Source organism: Dioscorea cayenensis, chromosome 2, assembly GCF_009730915.1.
Source record: "Dioscorea cayenensis subsp. rotundata cultivar TDr96_F1 chromosome 2, TDr96_F1_v2_PseudoChromosome.rev07_lg8_w22 25.fasta, whole genome shotgun sequence".
In the NCBI taxonomy this organism is placed as follows: domain Eukaryota; kingdom Viridiplantae; phylum Streptophyta; class Magnoliopsida; order Dioscoreales; family Dioscoreaceae; genus Dioscorea; species Dioscorea cayenensis.
Window position 1 is genome coordinate 21,505,690 of NC_052472.1, and position 15,996 is coordinate 21,521,685.

The 15,996-nt window shown below is 33.8% G+C and overlaps 1 protein-coding gene across 1 annotated transcript; it reads left to right on the top strand.

Annotated features, from left to right (window-relative positions):
* The first annotated feature begins 7,350 nt into the window (after positions 1–7,350).
* Positions 7,351–8,323, top strand: LOC120270179. The gene is made up of 5 exons (XM_039277211.1): positions 7,351–7,561; positions 7,634–7,705; positions 7,791–7,877; positions 7,979–8,105; positions 8,205–8,323. The coding sequence occupies exons 1-5, from the start codon at positions 7,367–7,369 to the stop codon at positions 8,210–8,212; spliced, it is 489 nt and encodes a 162-aa protein (XP_039133145.1). The 5' UTR covers positions 7,351–7,366; the 3' UTR covers positions 8,213–8,323.
* The last annotated feature ends 7,673 nt before the right edge of the window (positions 8,324–15,996 follow it).

The following is a 15,996-nucleotide window of genomic DNA, read 5'->3' on the forward strand; positions in this document are numbered from 1 at the left end:
ACATTTTTGTTGGAATGGATTTTCATAGATGAAGTAATAGTGAAAAAACAAATAAAAAATTTGCATAGATTAACAGATGGAGTCCAGCAAGGCGGCATCAAAATCAAGGACCACAAGCCATTTGCTTTGCCTAAATATTTGTTTTTTTTTTTTAAAAAAAAATTCGAATAAGGATTGTGTTATCTTGGAAGAATCGCATTTGAAGAGTTCAATCCTATCTTTCAGTTGCCAACGTTGGCTTAGTAATGGTGGTTAATATGGGACCATTCCATTATTTTATTTTTTAACAAATATGATAAGCTCCGTTATAAGTGTGCATTAAAAAAAAATTTAAACATGCATTTTGTGTATTCTCATTTAACTAAAAACAGATGCAAATTGCAAACTAACACCACAATCGATATTCAGTGTTATTATATTCGATATGACTTGAATTCAAAATCTTATAAATATCTCATGTCGACATCTTTCCTAATGGGGCTAATGTCATTGAATTATAATTTTTTTTTTATCATTGCAAACATTTCATAAATATTTACATTTTTTCTCAAATATATAATTTCGTTACAAATGCAAAGTCATTTTTTTTTACAAATGTCATTTGTCGGCCTTTATATTTAATATTTTTATATATCTATATTAATTTTTTTTATCTGCGAAAGCTTTTTATTCTTCCATTTGATGTATTATTGTCATTTACTAGTTAAATAAAAGCAATAGAAAATAGTAAGAATTCATTATTAATTTTCTTTCATGTTTTCATTGAAACTTGAAAGTATAATATTCCTAAAAATTAAGCAGATAAAAACATCTAATAGTCATGGTTGCTAATCCGAGCATTATTTTTTTCTAGTTCATGCACACTCACTCTACATACACAAAGTTTGAGCTACAAATCTATTATTATAGTTGGGATTTTTTTTTATACCATTATATTTAGCCCATTTCAAATTTTAGAAAATAAAAGTTCCAACATTAATTTAATCATATTAAAAAAAAACACTATTAAAAAACCATTTGAACTAGTTGCCTCGATTTTTAATTATGTCTTTTGTACATTTTGTAATATACATACAAAGATTCCTCACATTCCAAAACCACTTGCTGCCGACGTACGTGTCATAGAAGTTCATCTCCCTAGCCGCCGCCATAAATGGAATCACTCCAAGCTATACTTATGGATAAGAAGGCCAAGTGTTTCTTTTTTTCCTTCTCTTTTTTTATTTCCCTCCTTTCTTTGCAACTTGCTATTCCCTGTGCTTTGTTTTCATGTCCCTCAATTCCAACCACTTCCACACGTTAACATATATTATATATATACGCATATATTTATTATTTACACTCACACACACGTATATTTAATATTTATATACTATTATTATAATTATTATCATTATCATGAAGTACTTATAAGGGAGCAAATTTTCAACAAGTGTTTGCCCTACTTGCAGAATAGTACAACAAAAGGCAGTTCTTAGGGTTTAATGGCATGACACGGCCGACGATTTCATTGACTCTTTGTTTTTGTTTTAAGGGTCAAAACCCATCAAGTCTAAAACATCATTTTAGAAGACTTTGTTTTCTTGAACTGCATGTCCTTGCACGCGCTTTAATTTGCATGTTGATACCTTGATAACATTTTTCCAAGTCTAGTGCTTTTTTTTCCTAATTCTTTTTTAATATGTTAATCTATCTCTTGTTGTTTTATAATCATGAGATTTATCCGTTTGAATTTTTTTTATTGTCATACCGACAGTGGTTGATATTTTTAAATTTATTTGGGATTTGTTTTTGTAAATCTATTAGGTTGTGGTCATTGTCATAAATTAAAAAAATGATACAAGTTTGAAAAATAAATTAAAAAGAAATTTATCTTAAAATATATTAATAGTTCATTTAATGGAATATAATATATAAATGATCAAAACTATAGAGCATGACTCTACAACATAGAGAAAATAGAAAGGAGGAATAAATGTTCATGATTACATTATTTAAAAAATTTTGTTACTATTTATGCAAATAGTTTTATGAGAGTGAATTTCTCTTTCACGTGAAAGACTAAGGGGGTGTTTGGTTTGGAGTAGTGGAGTGGGAATGACTGCTTTTACGTTGGAGTAGCGTTTATTTGGATGTGGAGTAATGGGAGTGGGAGAGGATTGAGGGAAGGAGTGAAGGGGTTGTGGAGGGGTATTCGCGATCGTGAGAAAAAAATGGGGGATTCTCGATTCGCTACTCATGAAATGACTATATTGCCTTGTGTAAATACCCTATCTCCGATTTGTAATTGGTTATATAGATTAGCTAATTAATTAATTATTATAATATTAATAATAAATGTGAAAATTAATCAATATTAACGGCAAAAAAATAATTATTATTATTCATAATATATTTATTTCAAAAGTATATTAAAATTGGTAATTAATTAATTATTATAGTTAATTATTTGCTAATTATTGATGTTAACAAAAAAAATTTGAGATTTTGTGACTTATTAAAATTAAATATTTATTTATAATAATTAATTTACTTTAATATTTAAATATTTTTTAAAAACATAAACCTCACAACTCATTTGTATAAAGGGCATAATAGTCATTTTATCCTATTTCCCTTTTTTACTTTTCTCATTCCCAAAATCACCTCTTGATCCTTCCATACGACATGGTTTTCGTTCAGATTCATTCCGATCACATCATTCTCATTCTTTCTTGCACTCGTTTCAGATTCCAGCTCCTTGCAACCGAAGCAGCTGCTAAGTGTTAACTCTTTTCCAAAATATAGTTGAATATTTAATATATATATATATATATGAGTGATGGTGATTTGTCTACAGTGTAAAAAAATAGTTAAAATTAATTATATGATAAATAAAATAACTAGATCTGATAGTTGAAATGTAACACAAAATTAGAACAATTCAAAAAATATTATGTCACTGATAAGAAAAACACAAGAAATAAAAAAAATTTAAATTGTTGGAAGAGGAGGAAAAGTCTTGGTTGTAGCTATTTTGTGGTATTAACTTGAATTGAAAGTTGCAACATGATAAGGTGTTGTAATTTCTGGCTTGGAACTGAATAAAAGTAACAACAATAAGCAACACATGAAAAGGTGTTTGGTGAACATGATCCATCACCCTCCATTAAAATTGCAAGTGGTTTGAGCTGTCAAATTGACCCAATGCACATTTGAATTGACCTCTTTTTTAGTCTTAGAATAACATTTTAAAAAAAGGAAGATAATAACAACATGGAAAAATGGTGCCATGTGTTTTGTTGAACAAAGAAAGCAAAGTGGACTTTAGAAGTGAGTGAAAAGAAAAATAGGAAATTAATCAGATAAAATTTGTTTTCTTCTGTTTATTTATTTAATTATTAATAAATGTGGACAAGCCCTTGATTGAACTCTCCACTCCTAATTCGAGGAGAAAAATGAAAAAAAAAAAAATCTTATTATAGGAATAGCATTTATTATTCGGTAAATAAGAGTGTGATAATTAATACAAGTGAACTTTGCTTTACATAATGTCTTGTGTGTGTGTGTGGCTATATATATATATGTGTGTGTGTGTTCTTACAGGGTGTAGATTAATGAATTGTTTGGTCCATGACTTTGATGAGCAATTTATTCAGACTTGGCTTACAGACATCATTTATTATGGAACATTTCAAAAATTTCAGTGATTATGGACTTTTTCTTGTACTTTTGAAGATTGAAAATGTCAACATGTGTAGAATATGATTGTACTTTCATGATAAACCATGTGCCACTCCATTTTCCTTTTTCTTCCTTTTTTTTTTCTTTTAAATCACTCAATATTATTCGAGAAATGCTATTCCCTCCGAAAATTTGGTCCGAAATTTTCAGCCGACTGACGTGGATGCTGATGTGGCATCCACGTCAGGATATTTTCTCTCTCTAGTGTTAAACAGAAAAAAAATGAGAATCTTTTAAACTTTCCCAAATTTTCTTCTTTCTACTCACCGCCTCCTTCTCGAGACGAAGCATTTCGGAGAAATGCTTGGTCTCGCCGTCTCCATTGAGCCGCCACACCATTGTCGACACTCACCGTCACACACCATTGGCGCGCCCGGCATTCCACTCTTTCCCAGTATCATCTTCTTCCTCGACGCGTCTCCTCTCGAAGCGAAGCCCTTCCTCGCCATCTCGATTGACGCCGTAGGCACACCACTCGTCGATATCAGCTACCGTCACCGCCGTGAAGCCTTTCCCTCACCTTCTCGGCACTGCCACCCGCACACCATTCGCCGTCGCGAAGCCCTTCGTCGCCGTCTCGCCTAAAGCCACTTGCACAACCACTGCCGACGTCGCAACAGTCGTGAAGCTCTAAATTTCTCAGTCTTAGCTGGTATACATACATATATATCTTTGTTTTTTGTTTGTTCCTATCTTGATCCTGAAGTAATAATTTCCAAAAATGTTTGTTAGCTTGCATAGATGGAATGTTGTTGTGTTTTTCTCTTGTGGTTCATGTTCATGTTGTTGTTGTGAGAACCAAGATCTATCTTTTTCATTTTTGTTTGTTTTTTTATCATACGAGGAGAGCCTATATATGGTGTTTTCCTTAATAAACAATAACTTTAATTCATGAGGTTTAGGAGGTTAATATTATATTAAACATACTTCTATTGTGTAAAGTGGGACTCATGTTATTTTGTTTGCTTAGTAATGTGAATTGCAATCATCTTGGACATTGTAATCTTGTGTTTGTGGATTGAGATTGGTGTTGGCAATGTAAAATATTGAGCTCTGTACCAGCAGTTTTATTTTCAACAATGTTTATGTAATGTTTTTCTGTGGTTCAAAAGAAAAAATAAAAAGAAGAAGAGAGTCTGTATATGGTCTTTTGAAGGATAATCATGTCTGAAGTTTGACAAATTGCATGTATGACATGCTAGGTCTTGATTATTATTCTGTTTCTTATGTTTTATTTGATTTGTAGTTGCTGAATTACTCTTATGCATGTTTAGTTCGTATTATAGTTAGTTGGTGGTGCATGTTTCACCCTAATTCTTTCCATCATTTTAATTTCATTATGTTAAGCATTTTAGCAGTGATGTAGAACCTATAATTTTTTTTCTTTTATTTTTTTGTAGTTTATTCTTATCCTTATCTATTACAAAGATAAATTTTCAAATCTAATTTGTGAGTATAGGTTTTCAATTATAATTTTTTGTTTGATTTGAAACATGTAATGATAATTTCAATGGTAATTTATGTTGTTTGTTATAAATTTAAATATCTTTCATATTTTTTTTTACCACATGTAGTTTACATTATATTTATTTTTAGTTGTTTCTTATCTATTATAGATCCAAATCAAAAACATTATGGTAGAGTTGGAATTTCAATCCTCTGAACAAATGAAGAATGGGAAAGAAGTTGGATCTTCTAACACAGAAATAACCAACAAAGAGAAAGAGAAAATGGTAGAGTTTGAGAGGCCACTACTTGAAAAGGTTATTCCCAAGGCAGGAATGATTTTTAATTCTGAAGAAGAAGTTTATAGTCTCTATGTTGAATATGCTCGACAAGAAGGTTTTGGTATTGCAAAAAAAAGTACAAAAGTCGGAGATGATGGGAAATTAAAGTATTATGCACTTTCATGTGTAAGAGGTGGCAAAAGAATATCTACTGCAAAAAGTGTTTTCAACCCAAGGTTATCTACTAAAACAAATTGCGAAGCCAAAATAAATATTATTGTTGGTAACAATGGGTGTTTTACCATATCAAGTGTTAATTTGGAGCATAATCATGCACTAAGTCCGCACAAGGCTCGTTTCCAAAGGTGTAATAAAAAAATGGATGCATATGTCGGGAAAAAGGCTTGATTTAAATGACCAGCGGTATAGGCTTGAGTAAAAAAACTTTCATTCATTGGGTCATTGAAAGTGGTGGATATGAAAATTTAACCTTTACTCTGAAAAGGATTGTCGGAATTACATTGCAAAAGCAAGGCAATTCAGGCTTGGAATGGGAGATGCAAAGGCACTTGGCAATTATTTCTCACGCATGCATGTAGAGAAATTCTAATTTTCATTTGGTTGATATGGATGAAGAAGGTCGGGTTACTGAAATGTATTTTTGGGCAGACGTGCAAAGGTCTATAGCAGCGTATGAAGCTTTTGGTGATGTTGTATCTTTTGATACAACATATTTAACAAATAAATATGATATGCCATTTGCTCCTTTTGTTGGAGTAAACCATCATGGGCAAACAATATTATTTGGATGCGGGTTATTGTCAAAAGAAGATACACAAACCTATATTTGGTTGTTTAAAACTTGGTTGGAATGCATGTCGGGTAAGGCTCCAAAAGCAATAATTACAGATCAATGTATGGCTATTCAAGGTGCAATCAGGACAGTTTTTCCAAATTCTCATCACCGACTATGTCTTTGGCACATTATGAAGAAGATCCCAGAGAAGCTTGGAGGATTAACCCATTACAAGGCAATAAAGAAGATTTTGAAGAGTATTGTTTATGAGGCAATAGATATTCAAGAATTTGAAAATATTTGGTTGAAGATGATAGAAGATTACAATATCGGGAAAAATGAATGGCTGAATTTGTTATATAAAAATCGTCATCGTTGGGCTCCTGTATATGTTAAAGGTGTTTTTTGGGCTGGAATGTCTACCACCCAAAGAAGTGAAAGCATAAATGCTTTCTTTGATGGTTATGTTGGACCAACAACATCCTTAAAGCAATTTGTGGAGCAGTATGACAATGCATTAAAAAGTAAGATTGAGAAAGAAAACAAAGCTGACTTTGCTACTTTCAACTCAAGCTTTCAAGTGCTAACTGATTGTTTCTTTGAGAAGCAACTACAAGAAGCCTATACCAATGAAATTTTTAAGCTATTCCAAGATGAGTTGAGAGGAATGCTATATTGCAATCTTACATTTATCAGATCAGACGGGGCAAGAAATATATTTCAAGTGACAGACATTTTAAAAGGAAAAGATGGAAGAGTCAGACGGCAAGTGGGTTTTACTGTTTATCAAAATGAGCTTGAGTTTGATATTAAATGCACATGTCGTTTGTTTGAGTTCAAAGGAATTGTTTGTAGGCATATATGCAAAAGTTTTTTTATTGAAAAGGAATGTCAAAGAGATTCCATCTCAATATATTTTTATCCCGTTGGAGAAAGGATATTAAACGCCCGGCATACTTATGTGAAGAATTGTTATGAAGATTCACAAATTAGTGAGCAAAAAGTGCGGTATAATAAATTGTGCTCGCATTTTTCTAAAGGTCTGCTGAAAATTGGAGTAGAATCCATTGAAAAATATAGTTTCTTGATGAAGTGTGTGGATGATGCAATAGAGAAGCTCATGGATAATGCAAATTATTTGGAGAGTCACTCTAACCAAGTTATGCCACCAATGTTGTTGGAAAAGGATCATGATCACCACCAAGCAACATCTTCAAAGTTCCTAACTCCTTTAAAAGTGCGTAGTAAAGGCCGGCCACCATCGAAGAGGAAGAAGTCAAAAGTTGAAGAGATGATCATTAGAAATAAAAAAAAGGTATTTATACTTTACATAATTTTTCTTAGTGTTTTAATCTTTTTTTGAACTAAAATTAATATATTTTTTCAGAAAACTCAAGCAACGGGAAATGTACAAATGCAAAATGATACACAAATTGAAATTCACACTCAAGAAAGTGTGGTATTGTTCTACTCTTCTATATCTATTTTTATTATAGTATTGCATGAGGTGTTATAATAAATTGGATAACAATTTCCCTCATTAGGTGACTTCCAATTTTTTCCCAAATGTGATGAATGTGGATGTCTATGGCTTCAATTGGCAAAATGCAGGAAATTATAGTTCATCACAGGTATTTAAAAAATGTGAAATACCTCTTTTTTTTTATTACAATTGCTTTTTTATTTATTACAATGTTGAAGACATTTTTTTTAATTGAATTATATGTGATAGGGTCAACCATCAAACTATTCGACACCTATTGATAGTGCAGAGATGCTTGCAAATGAAATTAGATCATCTACTTCAACAGGTCATGAATCAAATTCAATTTCTTGGGCCAATATCCATTTTAATTCAGGTGTGAGGATGTTCTCATTGAATCATATGAATTGCTGAATTTTTTTCAATATTTAATGGATTTTTAGGTTGATCATTCACAACTTATTTGATTTTGCAAGGAAATAACAATGGCAATTGTGTGAGGATGTTCTAGATGACCTTTGATTTGTGTGAGGATGTTTTCATTTTGCAGATGCACTTGTGTTGTTGTTGTTGTTGTTATTATTTGTGTTGTTTGTGTTATTCATTTTGCAATTGGAATTGTTTTGTTGTTATACTTGTCTAATATTGTTGGTTGTTGTTTGTGTTATTCACTCTGCAGCTGTTGTTGTTTGTGTTATTCATTTTGCATATGGGCTTGTGTTGTTGTATCTGTTTAATATTGTTAAAACTTGTTTGTGTTATTCATTTTGTTGATTTGTGTTGTTTGTGTTTAATTATTTTCTTAGTTGGATCTCAATTAATGTTGAAAAATATCCTTTAACAGATTGCTTAGCTCCATTTCAATGCCCTGTGCAAGATAATATTGGATAAGCCACGTAGTAGCTGTGTGAGTAAAATTTGGAAGTTCCCCCTCAGAAGCACATTGGACTGATGGGTGAAATCTATATTCATGTTTAACAACAGGCATTTGATCTTGTTTAGTGTGTAGTAGTTCTCACGTATACAGTCGCCGAATTCACTATCACATAGTGGTTTGCATGCCCAAATTCTCTTGAAAATAATCTGAATGTAAATGACATAAATAAGAACATGGGTTATATGCAAAATGACTACTTGCACAATAAGTCATCAACATGCAAACCCAAACATATTATAACTTTGACATCTAACTACCTCTGGTACATCAAACTTAAAACAAGTAAATTTAACCACCTTTATCCACCATATGTATTCAAGAAGACTAAGACAAGAGGGATTCCTTTCCATATCATGCTCCATGAAGGTCCTTGTGTAAGTGTTATCTTGAGCAAGAGATCAAATGCCTGAAAACTATGTGCAAGTCTGAGGTGGAAATCTTGCAACTATACAACAACATATAAAATTTAGCATGCAATGACACATCACTAACATAGTGCATAGGTTACCAAAACCTGCATGTGTGCTCCTTTATTTCACAACATATACATGCACATTCTGAAGAAACACAAATCAGCAGGTACGAAAAGTCCATCTCAAAGTAATGTAAGAAAGGATCTCTAGGAATAAAATGAATTATAAAGAAATAAAAGACAGCTACAAGTAAATAAATTTCAGTGAATGATCATGCAATGGGGAATCTTCAAACACAAGTTCAAAATAAACATCATGAAGGCAAACTAAAGCAGTTGTAAGATATCATCCTTCAGTTTTCAATAAGAGTCACTTCTCAAGCGTCGAGACAAGATGAAAAAGAAACACAAATGACTTAAACTAAAGAACCACTCCAGCATAAATGGTTTGAAATATCCTATGTTCAACATCTATCAATTAAATAAAACCATCTTGTTGTGAAAACACACGCCCGATTAACATCAGTCATCGATGCTACAAACATTGACACCGCCATTGATCCACACTATCAACCACTGAAACAAGCTACATCAACAACAAACCACAACTGATTTGCGATGTAAAAGAATCAATAGATTGATAACAAACAAAATCAGTTGATAACTAAGTAGTGGAAAGCCAAACATGCCCCTCAGCCAAAGAAAGATAATGGCGAGTTGACTGAAATGAACACCACATACTTTAGTAGTCACTCAGATACCAAAGTACTACAAAGAATTAAAGAATACGTAAACGGAGGGAGGACTTGATATGAATCACAATGGCACCCAAGTTTATATATCAATTAGACAAGAAGCTCATTGATTGAACTAATTCAATTGAATATTAGCATGAAAAAAATAATCTTTAACAAATAAAAAGCGACGAATACCGGAAAGAGCGAGGATCTCGTGCCTTCGATTTGAGGGCAACCCCGCGAGCTTCTTATTGTCCAACTCATGGCATCAAAAAAACCACGGAAAAGGTTCAAATTTATCAATGGCTTCATCCACAATAGATCCAAAACGAGGGAAGGCAGATGTTTACCAATAGGACGGCGTAGCTGGAAGTACTGGGAAGATGTGATCGCCGATCTTCTTGCGGCGTTGCTAAGCTCCGCATCATCGTGCCGCTCGTTGGCGTGGTAATACCCAACGATACTCATGCCCACGACCTCGAAGTGTTCCTCCACCCTAAACACATCAAATAGATCAAATGGTCGAAGCCCCTAGCTCGATACCCGAGTCATCTGGATCGAGCGAGGAGAGGAGTACCGAATAAGGGACGAGCTCGAGGGTCGGGAGGAGGCCGATGTGGGAGTGGGAAAGGGGACGGCATCATCGATCCGGGACGACGCAGCGGTGGGGGAATCCTCACGACGCCGGCCGAGGAGGAGGCCATTGACCGAGTAGGTCCCGGGTGCTTGAGGGAGTGAAGGGCGGAGCTTGATGTACGCTGCTTGGGAGAGCTCATAGCGGCAATCGCGGCCATGGCTCTCGATCTCGCGATGGCCGGCGGTGCAGGCGTTGGAGTTCTTCGATTTCGAGTGTTTTGAAGGTCGTTGATCTCGACTGTGAGTGTCTGAAGTAATTGAGTGAAGTGTATGATCAAGAAATATTTTTTTTTTTGGACAAGAAGAACAGCCGAAGCTCCCGCTAAAGCGCCGTGACATGCCCAAATCTCTGGAGTAAGTGGAGACGGGCCCACGTACATATGGGTGCCGTAAGCACCAGACACAACCACCACCACATCTCCTTAAATGTGCCTCACCGGAAATCAATCATCATCTGGAGTCGCATCAATTCGTAGATACCAATACGGACTATTCATCATCACAAGCTAACTGCTTGTGAGCAACTTACTTTTCATTATTAGTCGTAAATCCTCTTACACATACGCTGAAAGATGTATGTATGTATTTTAGTATTTACTGATGTAAAACATTAGCGGACTCATATATAACATAGGGGGTGTGGTGGTGGTCAAGACACGGCGAGGGTGAACTATGTGTTTTGGGGGTTGCCTTGATAGATACTTTGATTAGTTTCTTTTCACTAAACATTTGTAATTAAATATTTAAAATTTTAAATTAAGAAAACCAGGTGAGCGAGTGATTGATTGATCATGAACTCTGGGACTATATGTATTGTTGTATACACATGCATGTGGTAGTGTTTATACATATAGAATGAAATCACTAACTCAACTACAAAGTAGGAGAAGGGGCCCACACATGCATGAAACGGATTTAAAACGAAAAATACACTTGGAGGGTACAGAACAAGTTTAAAACTGAACTAACAACTAGCATTATCTATACTTGATTTCTCAAGTTTTCCTGCTTAGTGTTTTGTAATGGTTGCAAAAACAATTGAGTAAATTGGTGATCAAAGGCATCATCAGTCACAAAGAAGGACAATAAAAGTAATGTAATTAATAAATATTCATTACAAACCTTTTGGCTTAAATCAAGTAACCATGAAAAGGTTAATTAATGCCTTGATTGCATGCTAGGTTTCGTTAGATTTATTATACATTACTTAGTTTATAGGTTTCTATTTGTGTCTCGGTGAAAATGTTAAATAATTTTACAGTTAAAAATTAACTTTATTGGCATTTGTAAAAGTTGAAACTTGAAAAATATTGGCTGGGGGTCATTTGAGTTTGTCATACTGAGTTAAATTACAACATGAAAGAGGAGATGGGAAATGACGTCACATATACATTAGTTATAACTTAGGTAATCATATGTTATGTCTCTAATAATATTTAAACAAAACTAAGGGAAGTGGAAGGTTAATGAAATAAAGCCAACAAATACAATAATTATCAAAGTATACAGATATTAGATGGTGCATTAAAAATGTAGTAATTCTTAGCATTTTAAAGTGTCATTCAATTCTTCAAGCAGCAAGTGAAAAGATTGCAGCATAAGTAAATACCACTACTTGCTTGGCAAAGTTTTGACACACAACCTCTTTTTGAATTTTAAATAGAAGAAAAGGACAATAACAGGATAAGTTATGCAACCACTTGCAAATGAGAAACCATATGAAAAATGATTTTTAAAAGACAGAGGGTCCAAGCTCAAAATTCCAGCCTTAACTCAATTAGGAGCTCAGGCAAAATCTCTATGTATACTAAGATAAAAAGCAGGGTTAATGGAACAAGCCTACAACTTAATCCAATGAAATAATACAGAAAGTAAGAACAGTTCTATCTCAACCAAACTTCACATGAAATTAAATTTTAGTACTGAAGTGACAACCAAAAACTAGAAACCTTACAAATGCTTAAGTAGTTATACAAGACTCCTTCAATGCATGGTAACTTTTCAAGAACCTTGTTGACAATGTCCAAATCTTACAATACAGTATAGCCTTTCACACATAGTAATATCCTATGAAAAAAATTTCTATATGAAAATACAAAGATTTAAGTATTAATTCTTGATGGAGTATAAATACATTATCACAGTTTTGGACACATTCCTAGCTTTCATTGTCAGCTAACCTTTTACTAAGCCCTGAAAATAAAGTATCAGATATTTCTATTAATTAAAAACAAATTAATCATCTCAAACTCAAAAATCATTAAGATATTTCCTTTCTACAATTATTAATGGACATGCAGACACACAACACATTAGATTACTCAAAATCGCAAAAACACACACACACACACACACACACACAATGTGCCAAAATAAAGGAAATATAAGTCTTGATTACTAACATCTTCAGAAATACAAAATATATGGTTTTAACAACCATATTGTTGAGTTTTACAAAAATGTTGGAACTGGCAATCCAAGTTCCTCCTCGTGTAGTCACTCTTTTCCTTAGTCATTTACTAAGCACCTCCTCAGAACTACCTTCTTGTTGCCCACTGTGAATTCCATACTCAGCTGTTTAAAATTCCATATGATTTGGCTCCCAACAATATCAACCACTGTATGCCCGAAAACCATCTGACAGCCATTCAGAGGCATAACTTAACTACATCATCTTGGAATTCCTGACCCTACATCTTCCATTTCAAATCTACACAGGTTTTTCACACTGAATTTTGCTCCCATCTGCTACTACAACAGTCACAGGAGAAATGGGCACAGTACACTCCAGACTATTCACTGTATTTGCATCAATCAAATTGCGATGTGCTTCCAGAGCTGATTAAAAATATGCACCTTCTGCCCTTGATGCTACCATTAACTCTCATGGTTCTGTAATTACATAATGAAGGCACTCCAGCTAATCCATTCAAAGGGATCATGGGTGTATTCTCCTGATTGTCTTCAGTGTAATTTTCATCTTCCTTATGCAACTTTTCAACAATTAATTCCTGCAACGGCCAATCTCACAGCCTCTACAAGATTACTGGGTGGGAACACTCTAACTGGATGCCGTATTTCCTCCTTAAGTCCACTTAGGAATAAACTAACTGCATAATCTTCACACAAATCCAACCTATTTTAAGATTTCATCAAACTTATCTAAGTAAGTTTCTAGTGTTCCCACCTGCTCGAGCTGCTTTAATTCAGCAATAGGGTCTAAATATAATGCTTCCCCAAACCTAATACTCAGTGCATGTATATATTCCTCCCATTGTAACACTCCCTGATTTCCCTTGTATCTCATATAATTCTGATGCCATACTAGTGCCCTACCTTCAAGATGTAATGAAGCCATTCTCACCTTAATATCATCTGAAGTTTCATCAAAAATCAAAGTACTGTTTGCACTTACATAACCATTCATTTAATCCTTCACCATGAAACTTAGGAAATTCCAACATAGCAAATTTAGGTTGAATTGCACTAGTAAATCCACACTCTTTTCCAGATTCCAGGCATGAAATACAGCTACTAGAGGATTGAGAACTAATCAAACAAGCTAGTTTAACAAGCATAGTTCTCACCTCCTCCATATCCTTAGTTGTTGCTCCCGGAACTCTTGAATAGCTCGATCTAACTGATCAGCATGCTCCTTAAGCTGATTCTTCAAGCTCTCTTCCATTTTTCCTCATCTCTTGACTTCTAGCCTCCATGGATTCAGTGATTAGCAGTTCACCCTCAACACTCCCCCCAGAACCCTAGATGGATCAACTTCTCTGATACCAAAAAAGTTGCAATTTTCAATGAATTAAGCCAACAATTTCACCAGAAAAGTACTCCAATTGATGAACACACAGGTTTAAAAAGAGAAATCAAAAGAGACGATAAAAAAGATGATTTGAAAACCCAGAAAGAGCCCTAATCAAAGAAGACCACGAACAACACAGAATGCAAAAATCAATCACCATATTCTACGCATTTATATACGAACAATGAAAAATTTAACAAAGAAAATTCTTGAATCCATGAAAACAACACCTGATCGCCGTGTGACCTTGAAGAGCAGAGTTGCGGTGAGATCAACGACGTGACGTGAAATGAAGTCCGGGTTTGCAAAGGGATCAAACAAGTGATCGCCATGAAGCTAGGGTTAGGGGTTTGGAAAGGAGACGATGGGGTTCCTTGGAGAAGAAGCATCTGAGAAGAAACGAGGCTGAAGAAATGAATCACAACGTTGGAGATGTAGATATATAGAACTATGGGAGCACGTGCATACCACGTGTTTATCAACTCTGAATTTTTGAATTTTTTGTTTTTGAAATGTTATTACCAACTGAGGATTTATATTTGTTGGAATATTACACCATAAAGAAATTGAAGTAAATGTTTTCTTTTAAAAGATAATTGAATGGTCATAATATATATTTCAAATTATATATATATATATATATATAATGAGAGATTAAGTCTTGTGGGGGCGTTCCCACATATCAACCGTTATATTAGATAACAACGGATTGTTAAGTTGCTTTAAGGTTTATTTCAGCAGTTTAAATGTAGATAGTAGAAACATAGTTAAATATTTGAGATTTATTAGGTTAATATTACAATCATAATTAATAATTTAGATCAAAATACTATATATTACATTTTTTGTTGGGCTGCTATCTATAAATATAATAATACTATGTATCAAAATAGTACACACCATTAGATTTCAATCCGATAATAAACAATGAGCATTTCTACATTTGAATATATGCATACATTGTTGGCAAACTTACTTTTATGTTGATCAATATAAATATGTTGACTATGGGTAATTGATCCGGCTGTGGGCCCCAGCATTTTCATCTCTTTTGTTTGTAAAAAGGCATCAAAGCAGGGATTCCTGGAAATTTTGTTTCTCAAAACCCCTGCAAACTGTAATGAAACTTTTTGTTTTAAGCTTTTTGTTGCCATCTTATTATATTGTTGAGCCAAGCTATACTCACCCTTTCATCTACTCACACTCTCTAGCATTGTTATCTGAATATTTGATGATGTTGTTCTTACTGTAAATGCTTTGTTGTGCTAAAGATTGGTGCATGGTGTGCATGTTTTTAAGTCCTAGCATATATATGATGATCTAAGCTACATTTTGTTGAAGTATGTACACAAGTTGACTTGTATATTGGAAGCTAAGTCTAGCTTCTCTTGCTCTATGACTCTATATGAGTGCATGGTTTGCACTTCTACAGGGTGAGAATCTTATCATGTTGATAAATAAGTAAATACCCAAACCTATGAACTAGCTATCAATGTTGTTTTGCAGCTTCTGTCCTTTTATCTCCTTTGTTCACCTGGGTATGGTTTATTAGCTGGCTTTAGCATATATTGAGTCACAGTATAAGTATGTATCTTTTGAGTTAATGAATCAAGAGACTTTTTGTTGTTGGCTCTCTCCAGCTCTAACATTCAAGTTATTATAAGTTTATCTCCAACACATCTTTTCTCTTTCTTTTCTTTCTCCTTCCTTTAAACTGGCTACAAACCAATGTGT